The 16,114-nt window shown below is 34.6% G+C and overlaps 1 protein-coding gene across 32 annotated transcripts in view; it reads left to right on the top strand.

The window, feature by feature from the left end:
- Positions 1-16,114, top strand: part of PCM1 (pericentriolar material 1) — an 89,885-nt gene that overhangs the window by 11,089 nt on the left and 62,682 nt on the right. For 12 of the 32 annotated variants that reach the window (XM_032618250.1, XM_032618241.1, XM_032618248.1 and 9 more), the window contains exons 3-11: positions 584-701; positions 2,707-2,952; positions 4,303-4,572; positions 5,229-5,399; positions 5,585-5,701; positions 7,195-7,383; positions 12,122-12,299; positions 12,462-12,551; positions 15,021-15,130. In XM_032618250.1, coding sequence (XP_032474141.1) covers positions 606-701; positions 2,707-2,952; positions 4,303-4,572; positions 5,229-5,399; positions 5,585-5,701; positions 7,195-7,383; positions 12,122-12,299; positions 12,462-12,551; positions 15,021-15,130 — 1,467 coding nt within the window. In that variant the 5' untranslated portion in view covers positions 584-605. The remainder of the gene's footprint in view (positions 1-583; positions 702-2,706; positions 2,953-4,302; positions 4,573-5,228; positions 5,400-5,584; positions 5,702-7,194; positions 7,384-12,121; positions 12,300-12,461; positions 12,552-15,020; positions 15,131-16,114) is intronic. The other 20 variants (XM_032618266.1, XM_032618258.1, XM_032618265.1 and 17 more) reach the window with 7 other exon arrangements.

Raw genomic sequence — 16,114 nt, 5'->3', positions numbered from 1 at the left:
CATCGCTATGTTTAAATGTTTTTAGCCACTGTATTCTTGGTTTTTATCGGCCATTTCACCTACCTGGTCCTGTTTCTCTCTTGCTGCTTTCTTTTCATCTTGCTTACCATTACCTTCCCATTAAGACCAAACCTTTCTTCATGTTCCATGCAGAGCCATTCTGCCTTCTTTGAATCTTTGACACAAAACAAATGCCCAGGTCTTTGGGGGTATTAGTTTCTTTTCGAAGGGCAGTTTTGGTTCAGCTATTAATAACTTTTTTCCTACCTGATTACTCTACCTTTTAGGATTGTGTTGAATAAATTAAATTGAATAACCTTAAAGCATGCAAGCCAGCTGACACAGTGGATATTCTGAGATTTTTCCTTCCCCTCCCCATCACTTTGGCTACTTAATGCATGCTAATCGTACTATGCCTATGGCAGCTAAATCATTTCGTCTGTGATGTGTAGTTGACAGTGCCTCTTTTATTTCATAAAATCAGCTTTTCTGATATTCTTTCATATTGCTAAGCTTCATGGAATTATTTAAATTACAGTTTGTTTTTATGTGTTAGGAAAGTTAGTTTTCACTTGTTTTGCAGAACATTAATTATAAAAGCCAGTATGGCCACAGGAGGAGGTCCTTTTGAAGAAGGCATGAATGATCAGGATTTACCAAACTGGAGCAATGAGGGTGTTGATGACCGACTCAACAACATGGTAGGATATCTTACTATTGATGGTGTGTCGTTGGCTACTAATGTTAGAATGCAGCTTTCCCCTGACTTAGCCAAGTCATACTCACTGAAACTCTTTGAAAACACATTTTTTCTTGCTGTCCAAGATATTAAATGACCCTAGGCTATTTGTTATATTACTTTAAGACATTTTTGTTTGTAGGTAACATATCAACTTGAGTTAGCTTAAGCCAAAAAGGAGATTTATTACAAGGATATAAAGATATTTTATGGAAGACAACTTAAAGGAATATAGCTGGGTTTTAGGAAGGGACTAGGAAAAGCAACCAGAAAGTTGTCAAGAATTACTTTTTCATTACGCTGACTCTTTGCTTCTGTGTGCCTCTGCTTAACACAACTTCTTTTCACAGACTAGTTTTCTCTCCTCTCTGGTCCATGTGGTATACTATGGCTGCCCCTTCATTCTAAAGTTTTCAGCTATGGCTGCAATTATATACTGACTAGTTATCTCTTAGTTCCAATTTGGAATTTTAACATATGATTATCCCAATTTGGATTAGATATGCATCTCTTTTCCAGTCATCTATGGCCAGGATTGGGTGGGGTAAGTAGAACAAGAGGTTGGCAGGAACACCCACACATGGATTGGGGTGGAGGGACAGTTTGTAGAGAAAGGAGTTTTATTATAAAAGAGAAAACTATCCCAAAAGATTTTACTAGAGTAAAACTAAAAGACTCTTCCAATATGGATAAAGTGGGAATTTATACCTTTTTTGTTGAATGCGTTATGTGAGTATAGCTAAGTAAATAAAAATGTTTTCTAGTTAAAATATTAAGCATTTTTTTGGGCTTCCCTCGTGGCGCAGTGGTTGAGAGTCCGCCTGCCGATGCAGGGGACACGGGTTCGTGCCCCGGTCTGGGAAGATCCCACATGCCGCGGAGCGGCTGGGCCCGTGAGCCATGGCCGCTGAGCCTGCACGTCCGGAGCCTGTGCTCCGCAACAGGAGAGGCCACAACAGTGAGAGGCCCGCGTACCACAAAAAAAAAAAAAAAAAAAAGAAAAAAAATTATTAAACATTTTTTATCATTTCATATTAGACCTTATCATGTAGTACGTTGTTGCCTATAGAAAATAATAGTTATATATTTATTGCTTACTATATGCTAGGCACTGTGCTAGCTGTTTTATGTACGTTTTTTCTTAAAAAAATTTTTTTTTATTGAAGTATAATTGCTTTACAATGTTGTATTAGTTTCTGCTGTACAATGAAGTGAATCAGCTGTATGTATACCTATATCCCCTTCCTCTTGGACCTCCCTCCTCCGCCCCCATCCCACCCATCTAGGTTGTCACAGAGCACCGAGTTGAGCTCCCTGTGCTATACAGCAGGTTCCCACTAGCTATCTGTTTTACACACGGTAGTGTATTTATGTCAAACCTAATCTCCCAGTTTGTCCCACCCTCCCCTTATGTATGTTATTATTAATCGTGTTTTAAAGGTGACACTATTTTAGAGATTAGGAAACTGAGATCTTGGGAAGTTTAATAAATTGCCTGGGGTCACACAGTGGGGCATTTCTTCCTATAACAATAATTGCTTTAGAACACAGGTTGATTCCAGATCTGTCTACCTATATATACTGACTTTAAAGGAGGCCAGTAAAGATATATATAATTTATTTCACTATTCAGTTTATAAATAGTAAGGAACCATTTTTAAAAACGCTTTTGAAAATATTCAGACTGATGCTAGGTTTGGAGTTTGGGTATTTGTATTTGTTAATGACCTATGATAGGAAAGTAATTATTTTCTGAATAATTATAATTTCAGCACAGTTTGAAATTTAGGCTAGGTGTAGTGGAGGGAAAATGGGTTAGTACAAGTAAATAATTGTCTCTAAGACTATGTATTTATGTGAAAAATGTTTGTCATTTAAAATTTTGACCAAAAATTTTTAAGTGTACCAAAATATTTTCCTGATTTGATAGAGGCCAGATTAACCTTTGCCTGTACTTTTTTTTAAAGGATTGGGGTGGCCAACAGAAGAAGGCAAATAGATCATCAGAAAAGAATAAGAAAAAGTTTGGTGTAGAAAGTGATAAAAGGGTAACTAATGATATTTCTCCGGAGTCATCGCCAGGAGTTGGAAGGCGAAGAACGAAGACTCCACATACATTTCCGCATAGTAGATACATGACGCAGATGTCTGTTCCCGAGCAGGCAGAATTAGAGAAACTTAAACAGCGGATAAACTTCAGTGATTTAGATCAGGTTTGTAAATTATTTTAAAAATCAAGTTATGACTGTGGAAAATATTGGCAATATACAAAGTAGTTTGTCTTAATAAATTTGAGCTGTTTATTTCCTTTTTCTTAGTTTCTGTGCATATGGAGAGAATATTAATCTGTTGTGATGGTACTGTGTTCTTTGGAGGGCAATAAAGTCCTTATTTCTAAACTTGCTGAGGACAAGTCTCTTGGGACTTTATTATTATACTATATGACTAACTTAAATGATTTCATTTTGAAACTAAATTATGCATGCTAGTAACTGAGTAAGATTGCTCTTAAGCAAAAGGGAATATCCAGTTTAGAATATTTGTCATTTGTTAAGTGTGGGATGTGCTGGCTTATCTCAAGTTTAGAATAAAACAGTTGTTTGTATTTATAATCACTGAAATCAAGTTTAGAACTAAAAGCAAGTAGAAATGATAATGAACTCTTAACATTTTACTGTCACATCTGTACTTCATAGAGATAAGTTTTCCAAATATGCATAAAGGTAGATTCAAGTCTGGTATGATGGTGATGATCATATATCATTTAGTCACCTATGTGTTAATTATTGAGCATTTACTGTATGCCGGGCGCTGAGTTGAGTACTTTATCAGACAGTGCTTCACATTGACACATCTTGTTTTTAAAATTTATTTATTTATTTTTGGCTGCGTTGGGTCTTCCTTGCTGCGTGTGGTCTTTCTCTGGTTGTGGCAAGTGGGAGCTACTCTTCCTTATGGTGCGCAGGCTTCTCATTGCGGTGGCTTCTCTTGTTGAGGAGCGCGGGCTCTAGGCACGCGGGCTCAATAGTTGTGGCTTGCGGGCTCTAGAGCACAGGCTCAGAAGTTGTGGCACATGGGCTTAGTTGCTCCATGGCATGTGGGATCTTCCTGGCCCAGGGATCAAACCCGTGTCCCCTGCATTGGCAGGTGGATTCTTAACCACTGTGCCACCAGGGAAGTCCTACATTGACACATCTTTATGTTGATGTTCATATTAATTAACATTGATTCATTGGGTCCAAAGCCTATGTTATATTCTGTGATCAAGTATGACTAGCAATATGAGTTATAAATATGATTCATAATCCTGCTACTTCATTTAGACTAGTCTTGCTCATATTCATCATTTGAATTGTCTGACAGAATGAGGCCTAGGACGTGATAATTGAATTTTGATATTTTACTAAAAGAATTTTGTAGGTCTGAAGCTGTTTTGAATCTTACAGCAAATCTGTTTATATGCACCTTGTGAATCAATATCTGATGGTAAAACTAAGAACATTGGATTTTTTTAATTTTGAAAGATTAATGTTTGTGGGATTTGGTTTCTTTTTCATATATAGAGAAGCATTGGAAGTGATTCTCAAGGTAGAGCAACAGCTGCTAACAACAAACGTCAGCTTAGTGAAAACCGAAAGCCCTTCAACTTTTTGCCTATGCAGATTAATACTAACAAGAGCAAAGATGCTGCTGTAAATCCTCAAAAGAGAGAAATGATTGGATCAGCACAATGTAAAGAGTTGTTTGCTTCTGCTTTAAGTAATGACCTTTTGCAAAACTGTCAAGTCTCTGAAGAAGATGGGAGAGGAGAGCCTGCAATGGAGAGCAGCCAGGTGATAAAACTTCTTTCTTTTGCTCTTTGCTTTCATAAACCTCAAAGTAGATTCATTAAGATTTAAAAAAAATATTGGGTTATGCACATAGGAATTTTAGGTAGAATTAAAGTACTTCTCTGACCTTCCTCATTAATCTATCAGATTTACTCAAAATGGTGTAAATTTCTTTTTACCAAAATGATTGTAGAAATGGCATAGTAAGGTAAATTAAGACTTCTGTTCATCTGCCAAATGCTGTATTGCTAATTTTTGGTGAAGAGCAATTGGGAGCAATGTGATTAATAGATTGCTGTAGAAATTTTTTTAAATGGTTGTATAATTTTTTGAAAAAATTATTTTTCAAAAGTATCTTAATTTTTAAAATTTATTTATAAAGAAATATATAAACAGTAGAGAAATTTATATAAATGTTTGATACGCAGTTTTATAAAATGAAGTTCCCAAGTAATGAAACTAAAACACATTTTGAAATTTTTAAGTTAACAGTAATTGGAATTGTTAGTATTGCCTGTTATGTTTTGATTAAATTCTAAATTTGATTCAGATCTTTTGCATGTATGAATTCACACAATAAACCTAGAAGTATCTTTAGTTATTTGAAATTAAAATCTATAATTATAATTCCCCCCCCACCCCAAATATTTCCCTTGCAGATTGTAAGCAGGCTTGTTCAGATTCGTGACTATATTACTAAAGCTAGTTCCATGCGGGAAGATCTTGTAGAGAAAAATGAAAGATCTGCTAATGTTGAGCGCCTTACTCATCTAATAGATCACCTTAAAGAACAAGAAAAGTCATATATGAAATTTCTCCAAAAAATTCTTGTAAGTTTTGGACCCTTTAAATAACGTATTGAGTTATTTTTGTAGTATATCAGTGTACATGTACTGATGACATTCTGATGCCACCCCAGAGGAGTTAATATATTTTCAAAAAATCGTGCCATCCATTATAACATTTTATTGCCCTTTTTAATAGTTGTATGATTTATACCGCTAAAATATTTCAGGCTAGAGAAAATGAGGAGGAGGATGTTCGGACTATAGATTCAGCTGTGGGATCTGGTTCTGTAGCTGAGAGCACATCGCTAAACATAGATGTGCAGTCTGAGGCTTCAGATACCACGGTAAGCGGCTTTTTAGTAATTAAAGTGCTGGAAATGAAGATATAAAGTTTTCCCCCGTTTTTCACGATGATATTTTTGCAGGCATTCCTTAATGAAAAGTTTGTCTCAGGGAAGAAACCCTCAGATTGTTAATGCTGTATATATTCTTTTTGAACATGGAAGTTTAAAAGTTTTATTTATTAGCATTAAAAATAGTTTTAATGGTTGATTAAATCTAATAATATCTGATCTTCAATTTGCAGAAACCTGGTTTTTCTAGTTTGTTTCATTAAGCACAGCTTTACTCATTTTAAGAAGCATTGGGAAAGTTAAAATTCATTGTGGATGTAAGAGCTATAAGTACAGTGTCATTGCTTAGCATGTCGTCTGTTGGAAAAGTCTCCAAGTTAATTTCCCACTGAGGAACCATTTTAAGGCTGTTAGGATTCTCATTTCTCAGGCTAGCTTAGAACGGAAGCAAAACCAGACGACTGATAAACTGAGATGAAAATGGGACAGGGTAGCATTTACTTTGGGATTTATTCCAGTGAGAAAAATACTATAAATTCTGACTCTGCAAAATGGAATGTATCAAAATACTGTCTTTTGGAAAAATAATCAGAAATTTACAGAACTTTGAGGAAAGATTTATAAAATAAACTTAGTTCGTAGAAGTTAGTATGAAACTAGTATACTTTTAAGCATTTTAATTTTAGCAGATGAACCTACAACCATGCATTAGTAAACTTGAAAGCCTGTTATCAGTAATACCTTTCTTGTGAAAGGATAGCCACGTGTATCTTTTGTGTCCGAGGTATGTTCCAAAGTACCATTCAGCATTAGGAATTTGAGGGTTTGTTTCCTTTTAATATTGACCTGCATAGTTTCCTGTCTGCCTCCTTTCTCTTCCTTGCCCTTCCTGATTTGAAGAGGAAATTTGAATTTTTTTTCTCTCCATTATTTTCACCAGGAGATGCTCAGAGGGCTTGATCCAAATGGTTGTTGAAGAATGGATTCTACTGCGGGGAAATTGTTTTTCTATTTACAGTGGTGCTGGGAATAATTTCTTTCTCACATTTCATTCCAGCAGAAGTGGAAGGGTTGGGGCATGTCGGTAAAGGAATTCTGTTGGAGAGGAGTGGGAAATGATATAGATGATTATTATAACTTATATGCTAGTGTGTATCGTATTCCCCATGATGAGACTTTCTTTCATATCATTAAATCAGGAAATTTTGAAAGTTAATAACAGCAGAATAAATGTTGAAATATGCTTCAGCAATTGTTGTATAGCTTATTGCCTAGGATATGATATTCACTTAATTATAATAAGCCCAGAGTCTAGTCTATAGGAATTTAAAAGTCTAACTTAAAGTTTTATTGCCACTTGGGGGAGGGTGGATTGATTTTCTAAAAGATGGACTTGTAATTTTTTATATTTATTTACAAGACTGGCTTATATGTTAAACAGGAGTTTGTGTTAAGAAATTAATATGTTACACTATTTAATGAAGGAGGCATCTTTTAGTCTGAGAATTCGGCCGTGCATTGAGGACAAACTAGGGAATTCAGCTTCACAAGAACAGGTTTCAGACATTGACGTTACAACAAGTCCAAAAGGGAAAGGTGACAGACCTCCTCAGAATGACAGGGAACTGAGGCCTAATAGGAAATATAGCCGAAAACGTGGATTTCCCTCAAAGGTATACTTCACAATATTAACTTGGGAAGTCTCTAAATGAGCACCTCTTTTGTTCATATTTCCTCTCCTTTATTTTCTTTTTTGTTGTTGCTATTAACTTTTAAATATGTACGTTAACATGGTTAATTGTACTGTAATTTGCATTAGTAAAATGCTGTCCCTTAGTGACACTTTTTTTCCTTTTCTGCTTTCTTATTCTCCTCTCCATGGATTATGTGTGGCAGCTGTTTTTAATTTGTATTAACAAAGGACTTGAAACTTAATCCATTTTCCTTTTTTTGCTGTTGAGAACTCAAAATATAACACATTCTTAAACCTTGACCATTAGTTGCCTTTTGTTTCTGATATTTGTGTTCATGGATTAAGATGGTATTTTTAAGTTTTGTCTTATTTCCTGTAGTCATTCATTAAAGAAAGAAAAAATAGAGCAAGCAATTAGCTTTCCTGTTTTTTTAATAATGAAATATTGGGTTGGCCAAAAATTCGTTTGGGTTTTTCCCTAACATCCTATGGAAAAACCCAAACGAACTTTTTGACCAACCCAATATTTTTAGTGTTTTTTTGTTTATATTTTTCTTCCCATTGGAAATCCCTTCTTCCATTCTGTTTTTAAAAAAATTATCCAGTTGACTTGTTGCCTGATGTTTTTGCTACTTTTTTCTCCAAAGTTTGCTGTAAATGTTCTTTCTTTTAATTTTCCATGATTTGCATAAAGACACTCAGGAAAGGTTTAAAGACAGCTATTTGTGTAGTTCCACTTAAAACAGTTTGAAAAAAAATAGCATTTGTAAAAGTGCTCATATTTGACAGGAGTAAAGTACTATTTTAATAATTGAGTATAGATAAGACCAATTTCCTATGTTTTATTACTAGCTTATTACCTAGGATTAGGCTTTCCTTTCTGTTATGTACATATTTTATATTTTTGTGGCATTTAAAAATGACAAAGTTTAACCTCTAGATATTATGGTGTCTCCCCGCTCTCCCACAAGAGTTTGAAGATATAGTTTGAAGTCAGCTATAGTGATCTTACTATAAAATGTTAAGCAAAAGGTGTCCCAGTTCAACAGAATAGTAAAGTAGCTGATTATTTTTAAAACTACTAGCATTGGAGGAGAGAAAGTGAATGGGGGAAAATAGATCCTTTGGAACTTAATGTTCCTTTCTTAAGTCTTCTGAATAGTGACAAACAGAACTTGAGTTGACAGTTACTACAGCATAGCATCTTCCAGTTTTACTTTTTTCCCCTAAGGCGTTAGGTTTGCTTTTAAAAACCACTTTCCTGTTTTTAAGTTTCTTTGAATAATGTCCTTATAAATATTATTTTCTCTTGAACTTCTTTCTGGAGTTTAATTTGATTCTTTTTAATCTTTTGATTCTTAGGGCCATCCTAGGGTAGTTCTATCAGTACTGTGTTCATAAAATGATTTCATTTTCTTAGAAAAAACCCTAATTCCCACTGACTGACTTTATTCTTTCTCTGTTATGCAGAATCTGTTGTTCTCCCCACCTACCTTCATTCCCTCCTTAACATCCTTTCAAAATGTGGTATTCTGTTAGAAGACTAGGGAAAAAAGTTGGTGTCTTAACTGAGGTTCAGAGCTTAAAGCAACCTTGTGAGTTGCAGCTTGATAGGAGATAATTGATATTCTTGAGTTGCCTACAAGGGCAGAGTCCATTTTATGAAATATTTTATAGACACGATGACGTTGCATAATTTTTAAAAAGAGCTTTCCCTGAATACCCATGCCCTCATTGTTTTCCCATACTCATCTTTCCCCCACACTTAATCTCAGCTCTTAGAGCATTCATAAGCTTTTAAAAATACCATCTACCCATTTTTTGCTATCGTTTTTATCATTTCTAGTTACTTCATGTGAGCTAGATTTGTCTCCCGAACTAGACTATGCTTCTTCAGAGGTAGTTTTAAATACAGAAGACATAGTCTATGGATGTAATTTTGGGGCAGATAGTATGATGTGAAAAAGCACTAACCTAGAACTTAGAATCTGATTTCCCCTCACTGTGATATTGGATAAATCACAGCTTTATCTTCTCTGGGCTTATAGTTTCTCACCTTTCAGATGACAAAACTTAGAATACATATTAACTGAAGTACTTTTCAGCCATAAAAATATATTTGGATCCATGAAGAATTATTGGAAGAACATCAGTTGAGTAGAGGAAAGGAAGACTTAGGGTTTTCTGAAATGTGTTACCTGTATGCAACTCGAGATTTCATGCTTAAGTTATTTTTTTTAATTTGTAAACTAAGAATGTACTTACTGAAAGTGACTCAGAACGTTTAAATGAAAATATGTGTTTGAAGGATGCGTATAGTCCTGGCCTCCTGTTTTGGATTTCTATTCCATGCACCATCTTCTTGCCATGTTTTTATCCCCAGGTATTTTTATTACCATTTTCTCATCTTCGCTTTCTTTATATTTGATTGTAGTTCCACCCACCTCCCTCAGTTCATCTTTTCTAATTATTAGTCTGAAATGTTATTTATGTGGATGCAAAAGTTACTAAGCAGTAATAAAACTCCACTAATTTCAAAAATTGTTGGGAATTCATCTTTGGATTAGTGAAAAATCTGAAGTTCAGAATTCTTTATAATTAGAGTATTAAAGTTTTGCAAATAAATGTGACTAATAAGGATTAAAGTTCTTTTTAAAAGTTTGCATTTTAAAGGGTAAGAAACCATAATATTAAATTGTTTAGTAATTTCTTCAAAATTAGATAGCTTTAAGGTTAGCTTGAGGTCTAAACTATTTTTGAGGTGGGAGGATTATGAATTAGATGGAGATAATGCATTCTTGATGGTTTTCTTTTATCCTAGATGACTTTTTGCCTTATTTGTGTAATGTTTCTTTTCTTAGTCACTTATCACTGATGCTTTGTTCGAGTATTTGATTGATGTCAACCTGGAGAGATTTCTCCAAGTTGTTCCACTGAAATCTGTACCTGATTGGGTTTGGTTTTATATTTTACTAGTGACTTCGATGAAATTAATTTGGATCAGATCTGAGATGGCTACCTATCTCAGATTGATAGTTATCTCTCACCCTGCAAATTATTTTTTCAAGATGTAAATAGTCTTGAAATGAGCAAGAACTAAGAAGATGAATTTTCATAGCAATGAATGTAATGTTAACTAGGTAACTCCACTTGTATAAGATGGGAGAGAACTGAGTAAATTGTACTTGATTTGAAAATGGCTTTAGTTTATTGGAAAGTCTCCAGTAAATACTAGCTTAACCAAGGTACATTATTTCTCTTCCATGTTCGTAAAGTCTAGTTGGCCAGTCCTGGATAGAGCACTGACCTGGCTTCTCTGATACCTACATCAAACATTCTAACTGTAGTCTTCTACTTCCTATTTGAGCTTCCTTTCTTTGAGTTCTTAATTCTGAGCCATGTAATTATTTTTATTGCTTGCCAAGTTATCACAGTTACTCATTCTTATTTACAATACTAATGAGTCCTACTTGGGGAGGTAAAGAGAAGAGGTTTTTGCAAAGTATTGTTAAGGAATGTTACCCAGAAGGGAATTTCTCTGGAGCCATCTGTGTTCTCCATAATTTTTCTTGGAATCAAATGTACATAGGGAGAACAGATCAGTTCATTTTTACTTTGAAAAGAAATCACTGAGGTTTATTTTCCTTAACTTTGGTCAGAGCCAGGGGAGATCATTTAAAGTCTCCAATTTGGTAGCAATGCAAATTTAAAATTGACTATTTCTAAGTTAATAGAAATATTTTATGTAAATATTAGCTAAAATCATTAAACTTTTAAGATACAGAAATTTTTAAAAGGCAAATCAGTGATGAAAAATACCATTATGGTATACAGTTCATGCATAATTTGTCTTATTTATTGTTTCCAGGTTGTATTTAACTTTCTCTCTTTGATTAATTGACTTCATTTTTTCTGGTTGGGTTACACTTGAATAGTTTTAAGATTAACATTTAAAATTTTATAATTCCTTATAAGTGGCACCTATTTAATCTGTTCCTCTTTTAGGCAAAATGTTATCTTTTGGGGGGAATTTCAAAGTAACTTATGTCCTCAGACTCAGCATTAAATGAGCATCTTTTGAAAGATAAAATAGTAATGATATCTTTGATGCAAAAGATAATTTTTCTTTACTGTATGATAATATAAAGTGATGCAAGTAAATTAAAGTCTTTCACATCAAATAATCAAATAAAAAGTATATTTTTAAAATTTCCATCCGTAGTTAGAAAATAGTTGGTTTGTTTTTGTTTTGTTGGTTTTTAAACATCACCTCTAGGAATGGGGCAGAAGAGTTTTTTAGTCTGGTCTTTCTCCAGGGCTACTTTTAGGGCATTAGCCTGGTATGATCTGCTCTTCCTTTTCTGTAAAGCCTGGCCTGGATATCCCTCATTCGTGTGTGTGTGTGTGTGTGTGTGTGTGTGTGTGTGTGTGTGTGTGTGTCGGCCTTCCTGTCTTCCTTTTTGTATGCCTTTTCTTTTATTTTCTTTTTGTTAATTCTTCATGCTAAGCATATGGTCTTTTACCTTGAAATTACCTAACTACCTAACTCTTAACATGACAGGCTGTCTCTGTGTCATCATTTTCTTTTTCTTTCAAGTCTGTATCTAGGGTTGTATATTTAATACTAGTTTATTATCTATGTATGTACCTTGCCGTTGGTAGTTGAAATAAGAACATGGATTTTAAAAGATATAAGTGTTGTTGGTTTTATTTTTCAGGCCAGAGATCCTCAGCAGGAGCCTATGGAAGAGATAGAAAATTTGAAGAAACAACACGATTTATTAAAAAGGATGTTACAGCAGCAGGAGCAGCTGAGAGCTCTGCAGGGACGACAAGCTGCTCTTCTTGCTCTGCAGCATAAGGCAGAGCAAGCTATTGCTGTGATGGATGATTCTGGTATGCCACCATCTTAGAATGTTGTTATAAGTAAGGCTCAAAAATAATGATATGATTGCAAGGTGGATGCTGGTTATTATATAATTAGATCTTGATTGTTGTCTAGTTTAGAAACCTACATGTGAGGCTTACCCTGTCCTGTGCTTTTCTCTGGTTATGCAGAAAAGGTTGCAGGGACAACTCCTGGTCATCATACTGTACCGTGCAGACAGCCAGCTCGCTCTCCTTTTCATCAGAGAGTACCCTTAAGAGGTAAAAGGGACAGGATGTAGTTTTGTTTTTGTACCTCAAATTTATAGGGCTCTTGTTGCTTATATTTCTGCCTTTTGTACTTTATTTAACTAGGATTGCTGTACTTTGCTTGCCTGCCAAGGAAGGGTTAAAACCTTAAGTGAGGCAGTGAATAAATGTAAGCTTCTTTGGCTTCTGACATGAGTAGTGAGGTATCCAATTGTATGCACTAGTTCCTTTGAACTAAATTTATATCCTATCCAGTCTCCCTGAGACTCAGAAATGTTCTTTTCTTTCTCCTTCTTTCCCTCATAGCCATGTATCACTTAGATGGAAATTGTATTGAATTCTTTTTTTTTCATTTTTAAAAAAATTTCAGCTTTATTGCGGTATAATTGACATATAAAATTATAAGATTAATAAAGTATACATCTTAGTGATTTAAGTTTTGTATTTTTGGATCTTGTTTAAGAAACCTTTCCCCATCCTTTGTATTGAATTCTTTAGTATTGAGTCTAACTTTATAGTTTGTCTTGTTATTGGCAAACCTACGTGTTTAATTTCTCATTAAGTTGAAAACATATTGTTACTTATTAAAACTTAAAGCCAAATTATATTTTCTAGTAGTCTGTCATTACAGTCTTATAATAATTTATCTCCTGTGAGCTCTCCATTTTAGGTCCTTACTGTGGTTACTCAATTTATCGTGTTGTCCACACCTAGCCCACTGGCTCAGCCTTCTGATCACTGTTATATGTAATTTAATTTTGCATTTTCATAAGGAACTTTATGACTTGCAAGTAACTTACTCTTTTGTAATAATTATATAGTCGTATAGAATATATATGGTATAGTATATAATAGTATATAATATGCAAATTTTCATCCCCATTTTTCCCTTGCAAAATTCAAAGTATCATTAGCTGTTAGATTTAGGAAAAAACAAAATATTTTAACAATGACAAATACAGTTCGGTTAATGACCAACTTTTAAAATGTTTTTCAAGATTGGAGTATCAGATTTCAGAGACTTTCTTGTGATAGTTGTGTTATTTCAAATAGTTATATTTACGTCATCTCATTTGATCACCACAAAACTGTAGGTTAGTCGCCAGGGCTTTTTTTATAATTCTCACTTTAGAGAGAAGGAACTCTAACACAGAGTTCGTGACTTGCCTAGGCTTATATGGAATTTTAGTAGAATCAGATTTCTTGAGTTCCAGGTCATGGGTCTTCTATTTCTGAATATAAACCTTTATTTTTAAGTAAGCAGGTAATCTTTCTTTCTTTCTTTCTTTCTTTTTTAATGTACTATTATGAGACAAGCACCAGGAGGAGAATAAACAGGAGTTAAAATTTGAATTTATTTTATGTACTATTTCAAAAAGAATTTTAGGTTAACGATTGAAAACAGATTTTCTCTTGCATTTATGAGATTTTGCAGGAGAATACTGATGAAAAAACAAACTTACAGTAATTGTCATGGGAAAGAGTGTTCCTTTAACCATTTAACTAGCAAGTTGTGTGTTATCTAGACTGTAATTGCTTTTTTTTTTCCCAAGTACTTTGGACTGGATACATGAGAATCTACCCTGCCCTGTAATTCTAATTTCTCATTGAAAAAGCTAATATTTTCCTTCAAAACAGAAACAGTTTATAGTCATTGTCTCTTTTAGAGCTGGAAAGATAAGCTTGGGGTGGTTGAGTAATAGAGAGTAACTATTATGAAAATTGGCATCAGAATACTACTGCCTTAGGAAGATAAAAACTGTGGTCTTTTAGTATGACTCGTATCACAAGCAACTCCTTCAATAAATTATCTGTTCTACAGTAGGGGTCGGCAAACTATATATAGCCAGCTGGATTTGGCCCACTGCCTGAAATAAGATTTTATGGAACCCAGCCATGTCCATTTGTTTATGTATTGTATATAGTTGCTTTTGCCCCACAGTGGCAGAGTTGGGTAGTTGAGACAAGAACTATATCTCCACAAAGCCTAATATGTTTACTATCTGAATCTTTAAAAAAAGTTTGCCAGCCCCTGTAGTAGAACATTGATTCTGTTGGGGAGGTGGGGATTGAGACTGGTCAGAATTAGCTGTGCTTTTTCAGACGAACCACTTTGCCCACCACGCCTCCAACCCAACCTGGTGGACCTTCCCACACCCGGACTCTGTTGAGTCACTATTCCTAATTGGGATGTAACAGTATCCCTCCTTGAATGTTGGGAAAGAAAAAGATGAACCACTATACTAGAGTTTTGTGAGTGTCCCTTTATTTTCAGGTTAGATGGAAACTTATAAAATGATTGGTTGACAGGTAAATCTGAGGGTTAACTAGTTTCAAATTACGTTGAGATTTTTAAAATTTCTTTTTTCCCCCTAAATTTCTTTTTAGCTTCTCAGAAATTAAAGTGTTATTTTTTATTTATTTGCTTTAATGAATTATTAAATTATTTGTTTGAATGAAAGTTGTTAACTTCCTTTCCAGTTGTAACAGAAACTACAGGTAGCCTATCTGGAGTCAGTATCACATCTGAACTAAATGAAGAATTGAATGATTTAATTCAGCGTTTTCATAATCAGCTTCGTGATTCTCAGGTAACTTCATTTTTTTGGTATACTGGATTTAAAATCACATTAACTAAAGCAGTGCTTCGCAAACTTTACTGAGCATACATATCACCTGGCATGATTGTTAAAAAATGTAGATTTCTGGTCAGTGGGATCCCCCCACCTCCAAAATTACGATTCATACATTTGGGGTGGGCTTCCCATCATGTGATTCCAGTGCTGGAAGTCTCGGGACTATGCTTTGGGAAACACTAATTTAGAGGAAATACCTACTTTGAATGAAGTGATTAGTGAAATTTCCCCTTTGTATGCTCCTAGATGACGCATTCTTATTTCACCTTTAAGATTGTTAATAGTCACAACTGTTAAACTTGTTAGTGTGAATCTATGCTTTTGCAATGTTTTACTAACAATTTTAAGGAAGCTTTTAAGTTTAATTTCAGAGTTAATTGTTATAATTTGATGACCTTTGTAAGTAATGATATAAATGCAAAATTTCAGTCTGTTGAGTGAGAAAGGGTGAATTAGTACCTTTCCACTGGAGATGGGTATAATTGACAATGCATTATCTTCTGTCTGCTGACCCAAGTTTAAATGAAAGAAGATGATCTAACTACTTTGGAGAGTTGTTTAGCAATTTCTAGTACATTTTTCCTAGTGACCCTGTTCAAAAGGAGATGCATACAAGAATGTTCATGGCAGCATTGTATTAATAGCAAAGCAGAAACAATCTAAATGTCCATGAACAGGAAAATGGATTGGTAAGGTATGATATATACATAGAGTGAAATCCTATAACCGGTTACAGGAAATGAACCAGAGCTAATGAATGAAAATGCAAGTTTAAGAAGGATACTAGTAGCTTATGTTTTACAATGTGTAGAGTGTGTTTTTTTTTTGTTTGTTTCTTTTTTTTGCGGTATGCGGGCCTCTCACTGTTGTGGCCTCTCCCGTTGCGGAGCACAGGTTCTAGATGCACAGGCTCAGCGGCCATGGCTCATGGCCCCAGCC

This window comes from Phocoena sinus, chromosome 21 (genome assembly GCF_008692025.1).
Source record: "Phocoena sinus isolate mPhoSin1 chromosome 21, mPhoSin1.pri, whole genome shotgun sequence".
In the NCBI taxonomy this organism is placed as follows: Eukaryota; Metazoa; Chordata; class Mammalia; order Artiodactyla; family Phocoenidae; genus Phocoena; species Phocoena sinus.
Note: the sequence above shows the minus strand (reverse complement) of the source record. Positions and strands in the feature narration are given on the sequence as shown.